General features: G+C 37.2%; 1 protein-coding gene across 9 annotated transcripts in view; it reads left to right on the plus strand.

The window, feature by feature from the left end:
* The window catches only part of dnc (phosphodiesterase dunce), a 731,124-nt gene that overhangs the window by 336,760 nt on the left and 378,926 nt on the right, over nucleotides 1-15,438 (plus strand). The window contains exon 1 of one of the 9 annotated variants that reach the window (XM_067784335.1): nucleotides 4,494-5,734. The exons of the other annotated variants lie outside the window; for them this stretch is intronic. Coding sequence (XP_067640436.1) covers nucleotides 5,682-5,734 — 53 coding nt within the window. The 5' untranslated portion in view covers nucleotides 4,494-5,681. Of the gene's footprint in view, nucleotides 1-4,493; nucleotides 5,735-15,438 lie in introns of those variants that run through there. 9 annotated transcript variants of the gene reach the window in all.

The raw sequence follows: 15,438 nt of genomic DNA on the forward strand, positions 1-15,438 counted from the left end.
AAGCAAACCTGACCCAAGTGGTAAAAATTACCAGATATTGAGGGAATCGTCAGTTGATCTAATAATGCTCGTAAGTTTGGCCAGCGAGGTTTACTGTTGAGAATTTGAATAGCTTGATACTGATAGGTGGTGCTCAAAAATGATGTAAATGATCTTAAAACCATATCCTGGATGCCTGATGTTTATATAAGTTATCCCCAGGGAAAATCTAAGCTTCGCATAGGCCCGATTTTATCTCAAATTATCCAAGTAGATTATTTAGTCGGCGGGTATTTCCAAAACATTTTTTATGGAGATGAAATCTTCAGAGCATTTGCGTGATGATGTCTATACGTGGAATTAAATACACGGTGTAGGTATAATACTAAAATGGAATAAATTTAAATCATTTGAAATGTTGACGAGACCTTTACCGTAAAACAAATGCTATTCAAATTGATATTGCAATAGCACTAACACTCGCAAAATTTAAATTTCCTAGCCAAGCTCTGATTTCTGGAATACTTAGTTATTGGGTGGCCAACTTAATTTTCTGACTTCAATCTTATACAAGAAAGTTGATGCTGTCCTTGGGAATGTCGCGCCAGAGACAAACCAAACAAATAAATTTATATTATGGACTCCCGTCCAGTACGAAGAATCACTGGCGGCGAGAAGTTAAAAACGTCTCCAAAACTTAATGGGACTCGGTGCAAAGGAGTCGAGTGGAGACTGTCTATGTCCATAATAAATAAATAATTAAATATTATTGTTATTAGAGTGCTGTTTATATGTTCATGACCACCCTATGTAGTGCAGTATCGACAGACTTGCCTTTGGTGTACGAATAATGTTTCGTTCATATTTGATATTTTAAGGATATGTATCTATCAATTTCTTTGGGGTTTTTAAATGAAACGTTATCGAGCTGACTGGCCTATAGCCTTTAGGATGCAAATAACTGACTATTCTCGCTTTCGGTATGAAGACTACCCGAGTCGCTCTCCAAGAGTGCGGTACGTGGCCATTCTATAATCGTTTCATCCAACAACTGCAACAAAACAGGATCTGGCATCTGGAACCAGGGATCTAAATTTGGCAAACGTTTTTATCACCCATTTGATTTTAGTATTTGTCATCTGGCCGCGTTTGCTCGTATTTGAAGCGTTGTTGCACAACTTTTTCACATCATCTCACCATGGAAAAAATGTATTAAGTAGCGCCTCCAGAGAGTCTTCAATACTACCTGATTATTTCCCGCCAGCCCTTATTCATACAACCCTTTAGATAGTACTTTTCTCAGTCTCAGCGTGTCGTTAGAGGATTCTTTGTCCGCACAGAATGTGTTCAATGAAATTCCCTTCGACCTGTTGACTTCGCATTTATACATCTTCAAAAGATCCTAATTGACAACCACACCTATGCGAGGCGAAACCTGTTACAAATATGCATGTATTATACACATACTTAGCAGGTGCGGTTCAGGCCACCCCAAGGTGGAATGGTGGGAGGATTTCTTATGATATTTTCCTTCTGTATTTTGAAGCGTATGCGGAAGTAGTTTTGTGCATCGTCTGAGAAGGATGCCTTTTAAAAGATACTTTATTTATACGCTGATATATCATGCGCAGAGCATAGTGTCATATCAAGACCATTGACGTTGCGCAACATTTTTTGGGACGATACCTGCATAATTATCTGTAGTACATACATTTTATTGGTAAAATTATCAAATTGTTGTACATACACATACATTCTGATGTGTATTCGCATCCGCGCCTATGGAAAGCCTTTTTGAGCCACCAGCTTTTGAACTCTTCTGGTGCGGCCACTACATTAGGAGCCTTTTAGTTTGATGCCGGGCTAGGGGGATCTTCTTTTCCCTGCTATACTGCTACCGCCGCTAAGTCTACAGTGCCTAAGTTAGATAGCATACACGAGTGTTGGTGTTTCCTGAACTTGACAACAGCTCTAAGCCTGATTTCCGTTTATGCCAGGCATTTCGCGCGTTTCTGCGCTACATAAAACGAACCCCCCTCTTGAGTCAGGCGGAGCTCACTCAATACCACCTTGCTCTGTTGTAGATTTATCTGTTAGAATCGCATCGCCATTGAGCTGTGTGTCTCTCTCCAACTTTTCCACCACTAAGATCTTACTTACTTACTTAATTGGCGCTTAACCATCTAAACGGTTATGACCGTTCAACAAGGCGCGTCAGCGCCTCCTTCGCTCCGCCAACCGGAGCCAATTGGTCACACCAAGGGAGTTTCAATCGTTTTCCACCTGGTTCTTCAAACGGAGTGGGGCCGCTCTCTACCTCTGCTTCCATAGGCGGGTTCCGATAGAAAACCTTTCTTGGGCGGAGCATCATCTTTCATTCGCATAACATGGCCTAGCCAGCGCAGCCGCTGCGTTTTAATTCACTGGACTATGTGGATGTCTGCGTATAGCTCGTACAGCTCATCATTAAATCTTCTTTGGTACTCGCCATCGCCAACGCGTAGAGGTCCATAAAACTTTCGAAGAGCTTTTCTCTCGAACACTCCCAAAGCCGCTTCATCTGCTGTTGTCATGGTCCATGCTTCTGCCCCATATAGCAGGACGGGTACGATAAGTGACGTGTAGAGTATGATTTTTGTTCGCCGAGAGAGGACTTTACTTTTCAATTACCTATCTAGTCCAAAGTGGCATTTATTGGCAAGATTGATTCTTCGCTGGGTTTCAGTGCTGATATTGTTGCTAGTGTGTATGCTGGTTCCCAAATAAACGAAGTCTTTTACTATTTCGAAATTATGGCTGCCAACAGTAGCGTGGTTGCCAAGGCGCATATGCGCTGACTCTTTGCTCGATGACAGCAGGTACTTCGTTTTGTCCTCATTCACCATCAAACCCATCTTTACCGCTTCTTTTTCCAGCTTGGAGTAAGCAATACTAACAGCGCGGGTGTTTAGGCCGATGATATCAATGTCATCAGCATATGCCAGTAATTGCACGCTTTTATAGAATATTGTTCCAGTGCGGTTAAGTTCTGCAGCTAGTATAATTTTCTCCAGTATCAAATTAAAGAAATCGCACGATAGGGGGTCACCCTGTCTGAAACCTCGTTTAGTTTCGAACGGCTCGGAGAGGTCCTTCCCAATTCTGAGCTGATGGCGCTGCTCAACGTCATTTTGCACTGCCGTATAAGTTTTGCGGGGAAACCAAATTCAGACATAGCGGCATATAGGCAGCTCCTTGTCGTGCTGTCGAAGGCGCCTTTAAAGTCGACGAAGAGGTGATGTGTGTCGATTCTCTTTTCACGGGTTTTTTCCAAGATTTGGCGCATTGTGAAAATCTGGTCGATAATAGATTTACTAGGTCTGAAGCAGCACTGATAAGTTGCAATCAGCCGGTTCACGGTGGGCTTCAATCTTTCGCACAATACACTTGAAAGGACCTTATATGCGATATTAAGGAGGCTGATTTCACGATAGTTGGTGCATTTTGCAGTATCCTCCTTCTTGTGAACTGGGCAAAGAACACTTAGCTTCCAATCGTCGGGCATGCACTCGTCCGCCCATATTTTGTGAAGAAGCTGCTGCATGCGCCTTACCAACTCCTCGCCGCCGTACTTGAATAGCTCCGCAGGCAATCCATCAGCGCCCACGGCCTTGTTGTTTTTCAATCTGGTTATTGCTATTCTAACTTCGTCATAACCGGGCGGGGAGACATATATTCCATCATCATCGATTGCGGGATCGGGTTCGTCATCTCTGCGCGGTGAATCGCTGCCTCCATTTAGGAGATCACGCTATAGTATTTCGCTGCTAATTTCAGGTTCACTTCCCCTGCTTTTAGCGTATTGTGGTCATTTGTAAGCCGCGCTGAGAGAATTACCCTAGTACAATTATTTAAAATAATATTTTTCCAAAAGTTTTTGTGTAAACTTTTTTATTTATTTTTGTGTTTTGTTCTACATTTTAAACCAAATCAAATTTTTTTTTTGTATAAATAGTAATTTTCATGAATTAAAATATAAAATTAAATGCTTTCAAATCAAAAAAATAAAATTTACAAATACAACAAATAAATTATTTACAAAAATCAAAATATTTGGAATATAAGAAAAATACGGAATAAAATATAATAAGCAAAATACGACAAAGAAAAAAATCGTAGAGTGATACGATAACTAAAAAAGGAAATTTCTACAAAAAGTGACGAATCAATGAGCAATAGCTCTCAGTAATAAAATTGCTACAACAAAACAAAAAGCTGCCGCAAACACAACAAATTCAAAAGAAAAATTTCAAACATCAACCACTCAGAAACACATTTTCTAATGCAACCAAACCAACTCTAGCAATTAAAAACAAATTTCATAGCAACCAACGTGCCAGCACATAAAATCATCACCATTAGTAACAACAACTATAACAAAAAAAATATCAACATCAAAAAGCACATCACTCTACATTACCCAAATCCCCATCATCGCCAAATATTACCAACATTATTAAAATAAAAAAAACAATAGCAGCAACTCCAATAGCATCACAATAACAAAAATACCCAACAACATCAACACCACACCTACCATACCCGCCATAGCAGAGACTACAACCACAGCAACTAATACACCAATTTCTTCAGCCGCTGAAATTAAATTTGTTGCAACGTGTCCACCAACGCAAGAATCACAAACAACTACAGCAACAACACACCTGCAAACAGTAACTGCAGCAACAACAAGTACAAAAGCGCATCAATTACAACCATTGCTAAGGGCAACAAGCAAAGTCAAACAAAAAGTATGTAAAAAGAAAAAAATTACATTTGATTCAGCGCCAGCGCAACGTCATGCAACGCCTACGGTGCCAATTGATTTGGGAACGTCGGCGTTAACTGAAACTCAACAAAAGACTGAACGATTTGTAAAATCACAAAAACAAGCGTGTACATCAACGGCTATCACAGCGTTAGCCCTTGCGCCATCGACGCATGCACGTGCGCTAGCAGGAAGGGCGGAGCGTAAGGTTGTGACCCCCACGCAAGTAAAAATTGCAAGAACGCAGCCGCCGGCGGCTGCTATTGCCACAAATACACCTAAAACAACAACAACAACAACAGCAACAACAACAACAACAACAAACATTACAGCAACAACTAAAACTGCAACAAAACAGCCGCCGCTGCCACAGGCGCAACAGCAAACACCGCCAACGCAACAACAGCCACACCAGCAACAAACCATATACCATGTCCCAGCCATACCAAGCTTCAAGCCCGCTGTAAAACGATTGAGTAGTGGGAGTATTGGTAGTATTGGTGCTACCATAAGTGCCGCCAGCGGTATCAAAGCTACTCGTGCACGTTTTGCACATTTTTGGAAAATCCAATCACCAAGCGCACGTAAAGCTGCACGTGCACGTCGAAAATCGTCAACACCTTCAGCTGGTTCGCTGATTGTAGTTGATATTGCTGGTGCGGCAACTGGCGCTCGTGGTGGATTTGAAGGTTGTGGTAAAGCGGCGACTGGTGCGCCTATTATAACTACAGCACCAACTGGTGGATGTGGTGCTGTGCCTGGCACTTTAGTTGAGGAGGGTGGTGGAATAGGTGCGGGGGTTGGTGCTACTGCAGCCGTTGATGGGGCATCGCAAGGTGTAGAAGATTTAGATTCGAATGAAACTTGGTGCAGTTGTGTGAATTCTTTGGTGTTTATGGTGTGCTCATTTTGCTGTTGTTGCTACAACTATCGCAGCTCACAACCAAGGTAGGTTCAGGAATTTTATTTACATCTAGCTATTAATTTTTTTAATTATGTGTCAGAAATTATTTATATTAAAATATTTAGATACTTACATAAGTACAGGCCTACACCAATAAGGCAATAATATCGCATACCACAGCATCTAAATGCGTGTTAGATTGTAAGCCGTCTCTGGAGAGAATCGGGATAGGGAGAAGCATACATCTATATTGGGTCCCGGGGCATATGGGAATAGATGGGAATGAAAAAGCGGATGAACTAGCTAAAAAGGGCGCATCCCTTGAAGCGTGCTCCGTAGACGTCCCAATTAGACTGGGCGACATTAAGCGAAGGCGAAAGGTGCACATGATCGATCAAGCGGGAAAGGCGTAGGTTCAAGCGCGGGGGTGTAAAGTGTCGAAGATTATGTGTAGGTCCTACAACCTTAGACTTACAAAGTTGCTTCTATCATTAAAAAGAGAGGACTGTAGACTTATAATGGGTATTCTAACTCGACACTGCCTTCTGGCGTCACATGCCTTTAAATTAGGCTTGGTCAGTGATGCATATGTAGGAAGTGCGGGTTGGAGGAGGAAACGATCGAGCACGTTCTGTGCTCATGCCCTGCACTTGCCAGGCTAAGACTCCAGCTATTAGGAGTGATACAGCTGTCAGATCTAGAAGCAGCAAGTGGCTTAAGTCCTGGGAAGCTTCTAGTATTTGCCAAGAGGACGGACTTACTTTATAACATAGGTACTGCTTTTTGATAGGGTTTTTCAGTTTGGTCGTTAAAACAAACTTCTGGTAATACTACGGACTCAATTAGTCTATGTGAGGTCCTCATGGATCGGCCAGTTCAACCTAACCTAACAGGTCTACACCAAATGTCATAATTCCAAAATTAAAAAAAACGCCAACGTTTCGACCTTTTATTTTGGTCTTCTTCAGGGCTCAAAATTACTGCGTTCTTCCTTGTCCAGAACGCAGTAATTTTAAGCCCTGAAGAAGACCAAAATAAAAGGTCGAAACTTTGGCGAGAAAATAAAAAAAAGGCGTTTTTCTGATTCATTGGACTGTAAAACCGAAACCAAAAAACAAATTTACAATAAATAAAGAAAACAGTCGGTAGTACAAAAATATTTTTATGGGGATTAAGTAACAAACAATTTCATTTTTTTGCTTAATAGGAAACCTACTTACTTACTTAACTGGCGTTTAACCGTTTAAACGGTTATGGCCGTCCAACAAGGCGCGCCAGTTGCTTCTTCGCTCTGCGAATTTGTCACACCAAAGGAGTTTACATCATTTTCCACCTGGTCCATCCAGCGGAGTGAAGACCGCCCTATTCCTCTGCTTCCATAGAAGGGTTCCGATAAAAACACATTTTTAGCCGGAGTGTCATCTTTCATTCGCCATAACATGGCCTAGCCAGCGTAGCCGCTGCGTTTTAATTCGCTGGGCTATGTTGATGTCTGCGTAAAGCTCATCTTATCATTAAATCTTCCAAAAAAATTTCTCTCGAAGACTCCCAAATGTTGTCATGTTCATCTGATGTTGTCATGGTCCATGCTTCTGCACCATATAACAGGGCGGGTACGATAAGTGACTTGTAGAGCATGATTGTCGTTTGCCGAGGGAGGACTTTACTTTTCACATCAAGAAAAAAAAAACGTGCTCGATCGTTTAAGGCATGTGACGCCAGGAGACAGAGTCCAGGCTGAATACCCAACATTCATCTACAGTCCTCTCTTTTAAATGATAGGAGTAACTTACTAAAGCTATGCGAAATTATTACCTTAATTGCTGCTTGGCTGTAAATATAAAAGTCGACGTGGCTGCAGTTGAAGCTATTTACTACCAGTATTTCTTCTGTTTTGGTAACGGCTACTACTTCGCCACAACCTCGCCTGCTAAAGACACATGATTCGCCACGGGTAGGTGAAGTTGACAATTGGGTTGGAGAATCTATAAATTGCGCTGGACATGCTCATGAAGGAGTTGCGCTACACAACCCCTTGAATAAGTTTTTATGTTAGTCTCCTTTTACGAAGGTAGCCAGAAAACTGCCTGGGGGGTTTAAAAAAAAAAAAAAAAAAATGTCGTCTTTAGCTTTAACATTAAAGTACATGTATTTGAAATATTATATGAAAAAGGTTACATTAAAAACTGAAGCGCATTCGTCGGCTTTTCTTTGCAATTTCATCTAAAACTTCATCAACGGTAACAATTTTATCACGGTGGATGCTTAGTGATGCACAGCCATTCAATCGATTTTCACTCATCGTGTTTCTTAAATAGTTTTTAATCAACCTAAGAGTTCAAAAAGAACTTTCTTTCGTTGCCGTTGTTACTGGAAGCATACACAAGATGTTCAACAACATGTGAACATTAGGAAAAGCCACAGAATCGCATTCCTGTAATATTAATCATAGATAAATTGAGAAAAAAAAAACCGAAGTACCTCCTTCAGGAATAAGTAGCATTCATGCTTTTTGAGCCTATGCATGAAATCTAACGTATACGTATATAAAATTCAAAAGAAAGAAACTGATCGAATAGAAAAAAGTTGTATTTAAAAAAGTCATATATACACGGAAAAAACACTAATGTGTTTTTTACATTTTAAAATGTGAAAAACACATTATTTTTTCATTTATCAAATAATTTGAATTTGACATTTTTGAAATGTGTTTTTGACATGAAAAAAAATGTAGATATTACATTATAATAATGTGTTTTCTACATGGAAAATAATGTCAAATTTGCATTATATTCCAAAATAGGTACACATTTACTTATAGTAAAAGTTAACATGTACATTTGTATATTTAATAAATTGCAGAATTATTATGAAACAGAATATGATTAAAATATATGTGTTCACTTCGTACATACATATGCTTGCATATTAAAAATATAATATCACTAACAAAGTAAATACGTAGCAGAATTATAAAGAAATTTATTAACATAGACATAAAAACATCAAATATTTGAATTGTAACGACCTTAAAAATCAAATGATCCTGTTGCAAAGGGGAGGGTAAAACCCCCAAAACCCCCCGTTGCTACGCCTCTGTTGCTGTATATTGATTTTTTCTATTAAGCGACAACTATTTACAATTTCCCTTATAGAAGTCAGACCCTGTCACCCAATTCCGTGTTGTTTAATGTGAGTTTAAGCTGCGGCTAATTCGAGCTTAGTTTACTGTTAACATTTTAGATTTCCCAAAAAAATTCGACAAATGAAATGCACTGGAAATCAAGGACTGTATATTTTACTCGCCCTCAATGTGACTACAGTCGCGTTTACTTCATCTTCTTCACATAATATTAGCCCAAAAACAGAAAACATCGTATCTCGGAATAGCTTTTTTGTTTTTTGTTTTTGAATTTATGGGCTTTGCAGTTGTCAAATTCATTTTGAGGTTAAAGCCTCGAACAACGTTTAAACATGTCAACTGAGCACAATATCACTTTAGATCTTTTTTGCAGATACCTCAACTTGTGATCGGATAGAGTGTTTTTGAAAAAAAAATCTGAGATACAAATTTTTTTAATAAAAGTTTGAAGTATGCGCTCGTCAAACAAAATAGGCTGTTTTTTTTTAAATTTTTCTGTGACAGGACGTTTTCGAATCGACAGCCAAGATAGGGCGAAACTCGATTTGAGACGACGCCGCGGCGCGGTAAAAGCCTACAACTTCACTTTTTACACAAACCCACTTTTTGCAATTGATAGAATGGTGGACGATGTTGCTAAGCTGTTGAAGCGCGCCTATAAATATTCCACGCAATATGGGTTAACAAACATTCAATATGCATAGTATGTACCAAATGGTATATAAAAGGAATAGCTACAAAAAAGCCAATACTTTAAAACAGTTTACAAGGTGTGCAGTGTGGCTGTCATATGACTGAGTGGTTAGGGGCATGCGCCTAAACACCAGCATAAAGTATGAATTTTGGGGATTTCGAGTACAATATTAAACACAGCTCCCGAAAAACTAGCTGTTGAAAAAGGGAAATTCAGAAACATGTACTTGTAACATTGTAATTATTCTCTAATATCATTTAAATAACTTTATTAAAAAATGTGTCGACTGGTTTTATTTATATTTATTTAGTTTGCGGTATTACAAAACCTTACAGACTAGATAACAATAATATCAGTACAATACAACTTGACATACAATTATAACAAAACTTTAAACAAGCAGGACTTAAAAATAGCAAAAATTTTAAAAAATATCCACTTTAATATTATTATAGTAAAGCGAGTTAAATTCGAGTTGTTGGCTCATACTGGGCATAATTACGCCTACAATATTCAATATGAAAGAGATCAGAGTGTCGTAAAGATCTACATGGAACATTAAGCTTTATGAGTTCTAGCAAAGGAGGGCAATCAATATTCCCATTGAGTAGGCCATGCAGGAACAAGAGTCCCGAAATCGTCACTCTAACCTCAAGAGTTTACATATCAATCAATCTACATCGTGGAATAGATCACGGAATAGGAAATTCAAACCTTAATTGGAACAAAGCAAAGTGCAGGAACCTTTTTTGAACACGTTCAAGTCTATTCGAATGGATAGGGTAGAAGGGATTCCAAACTATAGCTGCATATTCCAGTTTCGATCAATTGAAATCGAACACAACCCCGAGATCCTTAATTTTGGTAAGAGAATTTAGAGCAAAATTCGAAATAAAATAAGAGGATTGAAGGGGCGTTCGCGTTTTGTTACGATGTTACGAAGCAACATTTGTCAACGTTAGAACTAGCTTATTTCGTCTATACCAGTCGTCGAAACAGTTAAGCTCATGTTGAATAACTTCAATACCAGTGTAACTTTTTACCATCATGAAGATCTTCAAAGGGTCAGCATAGAAAAGACGATCAGAACTTGAAACAAGAACTGGCATCATTAAAGAATATTAAAAATAATAAAGGTACAGTATAGTTACTACCTTGAGGTACCCCCGAAGACGCAATGTAAGGAGGTGATCTCGCATCGTCAACAACAACAAAGTTAACCCTATTGGCAAGATAAGATTTGATTGAATCGAGTTTGCTCAGATATGGATATTATACCAAGATCGATACATCTTCCAAGTAGCAGAATGTAATAACTGCAGCTTTCAAAACTTTAAAATTTTTTTCTGCTAAATATGGGTGGTATTCCGCCCATTTTCAAAAATTTTACTAAATTTCTATTTTGCTCCATACAATTAATCCACCGGGCAAATTTGGCCAATCAATCAGTATTTGTTAGTGCATTGTCCCATTTTACTAGCTTTCGAAATTTTCGATATTCGAAAAATTAAAGCTTCCCTTTATTTATGCGATCTTTTTTTTTTGAAACTCGAGAAATATTTATGTATTTATTATTTTGGATATGTGATTAATATATGTACGATATTTTTCTGAGCAAACATAAAATAATGAATATAGTATATTTATACGTTTAACTAACTAATATATTTTCTCTTTTCAGGTAAGTCTTCCAACTCTTTCAAAATTAAATCGAAACAGCTATTTTATATTATACATCTCAATCGTAAGTGTTATTTTCAGTAATATGTCTTTAGATATAAGACACAAAAAATATTGGGTATCTTAGAATTAAAGTAAACGGGAATAACTAACTTAATTTATATTAACAAAAGTAGAAATCGGTCGAAAGAAATCAAATGAATTACATTAAAAATATTCATTACTGGAACTTCACTTTTAATCAGTATTTTTTAATACGCAAAATAACTAATTATAGACGACAAACCAATAATTTCGTGTGCGATCAGATGTTGCTCTTTACATTGAATTAATTTTCGAAATCGTTACAAAAAACTAGTTCACTAATTTTTACGAGCATCCTATGAAAAATCTTTAACCGATTTTCTAGTCGGTCTTCTTTTTAATTGTCAAAGCCAATCTTTTATATAAATAAACAATATGAAATAATAATTATAAAAGTATCGATAGTTCCTCTTAAGGAGCAGTACAGGCCATTAAAAAGATTGATTTCTTAAAAGTAAAATATTCAAAAATGACACACATATGCCAAGTATGTTATCAATCTATTGTAACGAATTTTGGGGAATTCCCTAAATTTATACACCTTCTGCTAATATTCGAATCGCTGAACTGTCGAAAAAACCTCCAATATTCAGTATTGCAAAATGGTCTTTATTTAGACTACTCCCAGAGTATCACGTACTTCACAAAAGCATATTTTAATCGAACTGATTAGTTATTCCTCAGCTTGCGCTGCTTTTATACTCTCTGTTGTTTCGTTCGCATATTTCTCCTAAGGTCTAGACTTTTCAAGAAGATGGAACAGCTGTATGGCATACTTGGTTAGTGAGCTATATGCATGTGTATGTGTGAGTACAAACTTCGTCTCTTCACTGATCGCTACATATGTGTATGTGAGATAATTTCTCTGCTTTAAGCTGTTGTTTATGTGTGTGGAATGGTCTTCGTTGCCTTGTACATAATTGTGGCGTTTTTTGTTGTGTGATTATTTACTAACAGCATAGTGATGTCAACATTCGCACACCATAAAATTGTTGTCACGCGCACTACGAACGCTACGGGTGTTTGACGTTGCTGTATTGAGAAAACCATGGCCTGCTGCTTTCGATGACGCGTTCGAATGAACGAAGAGTGTGCACCTACATATTTGGTTTGTCGAAAGTACAGCGGGAACTGAGCAAAATCAAACGAGAACATTCAAATTGAAGTATTTATTCGTTTTGTTGGTTGCAACAGTTTTAGGTAACCATTTGTTATTTAATTTAATTATATTAATTAAGGTGAAATAAAATAAATAGAAATAAAAATAAAAAAAAATAAAATGAAACAAAAGAAAATTAATTAAATAAAACAAACTAAAATAGAATTAAATAAAATATAGTAAAGTAAAGTAACGTAAAATAAAATTAGTATAATAAAAAAATAAAACAAAATAAAATAACGAAAAAAAACATTAAGTAAAATATGTAAATAAAACTAAACAAAATAAAATAAAGAGAAATAAAATAAGCAAAAAAAAAAATAAAATAAAATAAATGAAAATAAAATACAACAAACAAACTTAAACTAAGTAAAATTTAATAAAATAAAAATAAATTAAATGGAAATAAATAAAATTAAATACAATTATGTAAATTAAAATAAAACAAATAAAATAAAGGAAATAGAATGTAAGGTAAGGAAACGAAAAGAAAAGAGAAGATAGGAATGGAAAGGCAAAGAAAGCACAGCAAGCATTTGGGAAAAATTTCACTTATTGTTACCACAAAGTACGGTGATGTTTTGTTGTCCGTAAAAATGCATTCTTATTTTGGATCATCCACACATACATAGAAACATTTCATAAACAACTTTCTATTTTCTATAAATGCACTTATCTTAGAAAGGTATAGTTTGTCCCGTACCAACCCTGATTAAAAGCTCGACAAATGTGCTTAGCGTAATGTATCTACAATTTTGTTTCATTGTTTATGGCCTATTTCCGAAATAACGTTATGTTTATAAATTATTTCGCAATAATCTGCTTATAGTTAGAAGATGTTTTGCTAGGAATTGGAGGCAACCCCACACAAAAAATATAGATTTCCAGTACAAAAAGACAAGAATAAACTCCAAGGAGATAAAAATGTAGCATTTTCCTCTTCCTTAGTTATATTTCAAAAGTAATCTTCAGGCGTAATTTTGTTTACAGCCTTCTGGCTTTTATGCTTATCTTTAATATTCCTTTTATAATTGTACTCTACAGCTTTGGCTATAAAGTAACTTCATATTGTTTTTTATATATATGCGCACAATTTTTCCTACTCAATGAGTTGAGCGGCGCACTATGGGGTAAATTGAAAAAACTGGTCTCAGAACCAAATTCCTTTCGCTTGGGATAGTGGAATCAAACCAAACATGCTTGAAACATTTTTAATGGAAGCAATTCTCTTTATTTTACACACTCGCGTTCGCCTTCTCAAAATCTTCGAACGCTTTTATTTCGAAGAAAACGAAACATTTAGTTTTTCGTTTATAATAAAAAAAATGGTAACAAAGGTAAAACTATTTTGAACAAAGTCCTCTTTTCCCGTAGGTACGCATGCGGGAAAGATGGGCATTCCGTATAACGACTACTGTAGAAGCTGCAAAGATCTAAATGCCAGGGAGACAGTAGAACACTTTATGTGTAAATGCCCGCTCTAGCTAGAGCCCGACTAAGGTTCCTTGGAACCCCGTTTATAGAAGACCTCAGAGGTTTATCTGTGATAGCAATCCCGAATATTCTTAATTTTATTAACAACTCTGGCTGGTTGTAGTACACTGACCGTAACATTCCGTACGTTTTAGACGAGTTACATGGCATCAAAACGGCGTTAAATAGCTACTTGTGCGACCAAGGTCGCAGCCATTTCACCTACCTACTACCTACCTTTTTCCCATATTGGCAAAACACGTCCTTTGAAACACTTTTTGTTTGATTACCTTAACTGTTGCCGAGAAATTTGATTTTGAGAAAATTTTTTCCAATTCACCCCATAGTGCGGCGTAATACGCTTGCAAATGCTTATTTTTTCACGCCATTACTAGTTCATTTTATGTATTTTTCTCAATGAAATTTGAAGGGTAGGAATTAAATTGTAAATTATATAAGCAGCTGCGTTTAGCAAATATTTTTTTTATGGTAGGTCCATAGATTGTTGCGACATAAGGGAATCACTGCTATAACAACAACATAAGCTCATCGCGATAGATTTGGAATTTCCTAAATCGAAATGCTCCGAATGAAATGGAGAATCGATTAAATACCTTCGCCCACTAGTCCAAGAACATGAAAGTTTCAGTAAAAGTTGAAATATCTGAACCCAATCTGGCTAATAAATTCCCGAGTATTAAATCACGCTGTTATTTAAGAACATTTATGATAGGCGAAATCATATAAAAACAACCACGCCCACTTTTTATAAATTAAAAAAATTAAAAGATATGCTAATAGATTAATCAAACCATCTAGACTTAGATATGTCAGGTAAAGCAAATTTATTAAGTCATATCCGCCGAAACTTGTATAGATCCACACCCACTTTTTTAAAAAGGGTTTTTCAAAGCCTTGGGACTCTCAAAATGCCATAGTAAGAATAACAAAGATTTTTTAATTTTCGAGATAAGGCGTTAGGTTAGGTTAAACTGCACTGGACGGTTCGTGGGGGCCTCAAATAGACTGAATGAATCCATAGTGTTTACAAAAGTTTGTTTAATGACTAAAGTGAAAATCCCCATCAAAGACCAGGAGCTATGTTATAAAAAAGGTTTTTCTCTGGGCAAATATTAGAAGCTTTATGGCCACTTGCTGCTTCTAGACCTGATAGCTTTATCACTCTAGATAGCTGGAGACTTAGCCTTGCAAGCGCAGCGTATGAGTACAAAGCATGCTCGATCATTTTCTCCTTCCCGCTCCGTGATCGAAGCGTAAGTCCTGTCTGCTGGCTCTTCTGAATTATATCCCGATGGGAAATGTGTGTGGAAAAGCGTCTCAAGAGACCTCTCTCTATTAAGTGATCCTTTTTCGTTATCTTTCTTTATATGGTGCGCCTACCACACCGAAGATGCTGGGTTCACGCCCCGGGCAAAGTAACATCAACATTTTTGACACAAGTTGTTTTAATTAGAACAAGATTTCTAAACGGGGTGCCCCTCCGCAGTGTTTGGCA

Source organism: Eurosta solidaginis, chromosome 4, assembly GCF_040869045.1.
Source record: "Eurosta solidaginis isolate ZX-2024a chromosome 4, ASM4086904v1, whole genome shotgun sequence".
Taxonomy (NCBI): domain Eukaryota; kingdom Metazoa; phylum Arthropoda; class Insecta; order Diptera; family Tephritidae; genus Eurosta; species Eurosta solidaginis.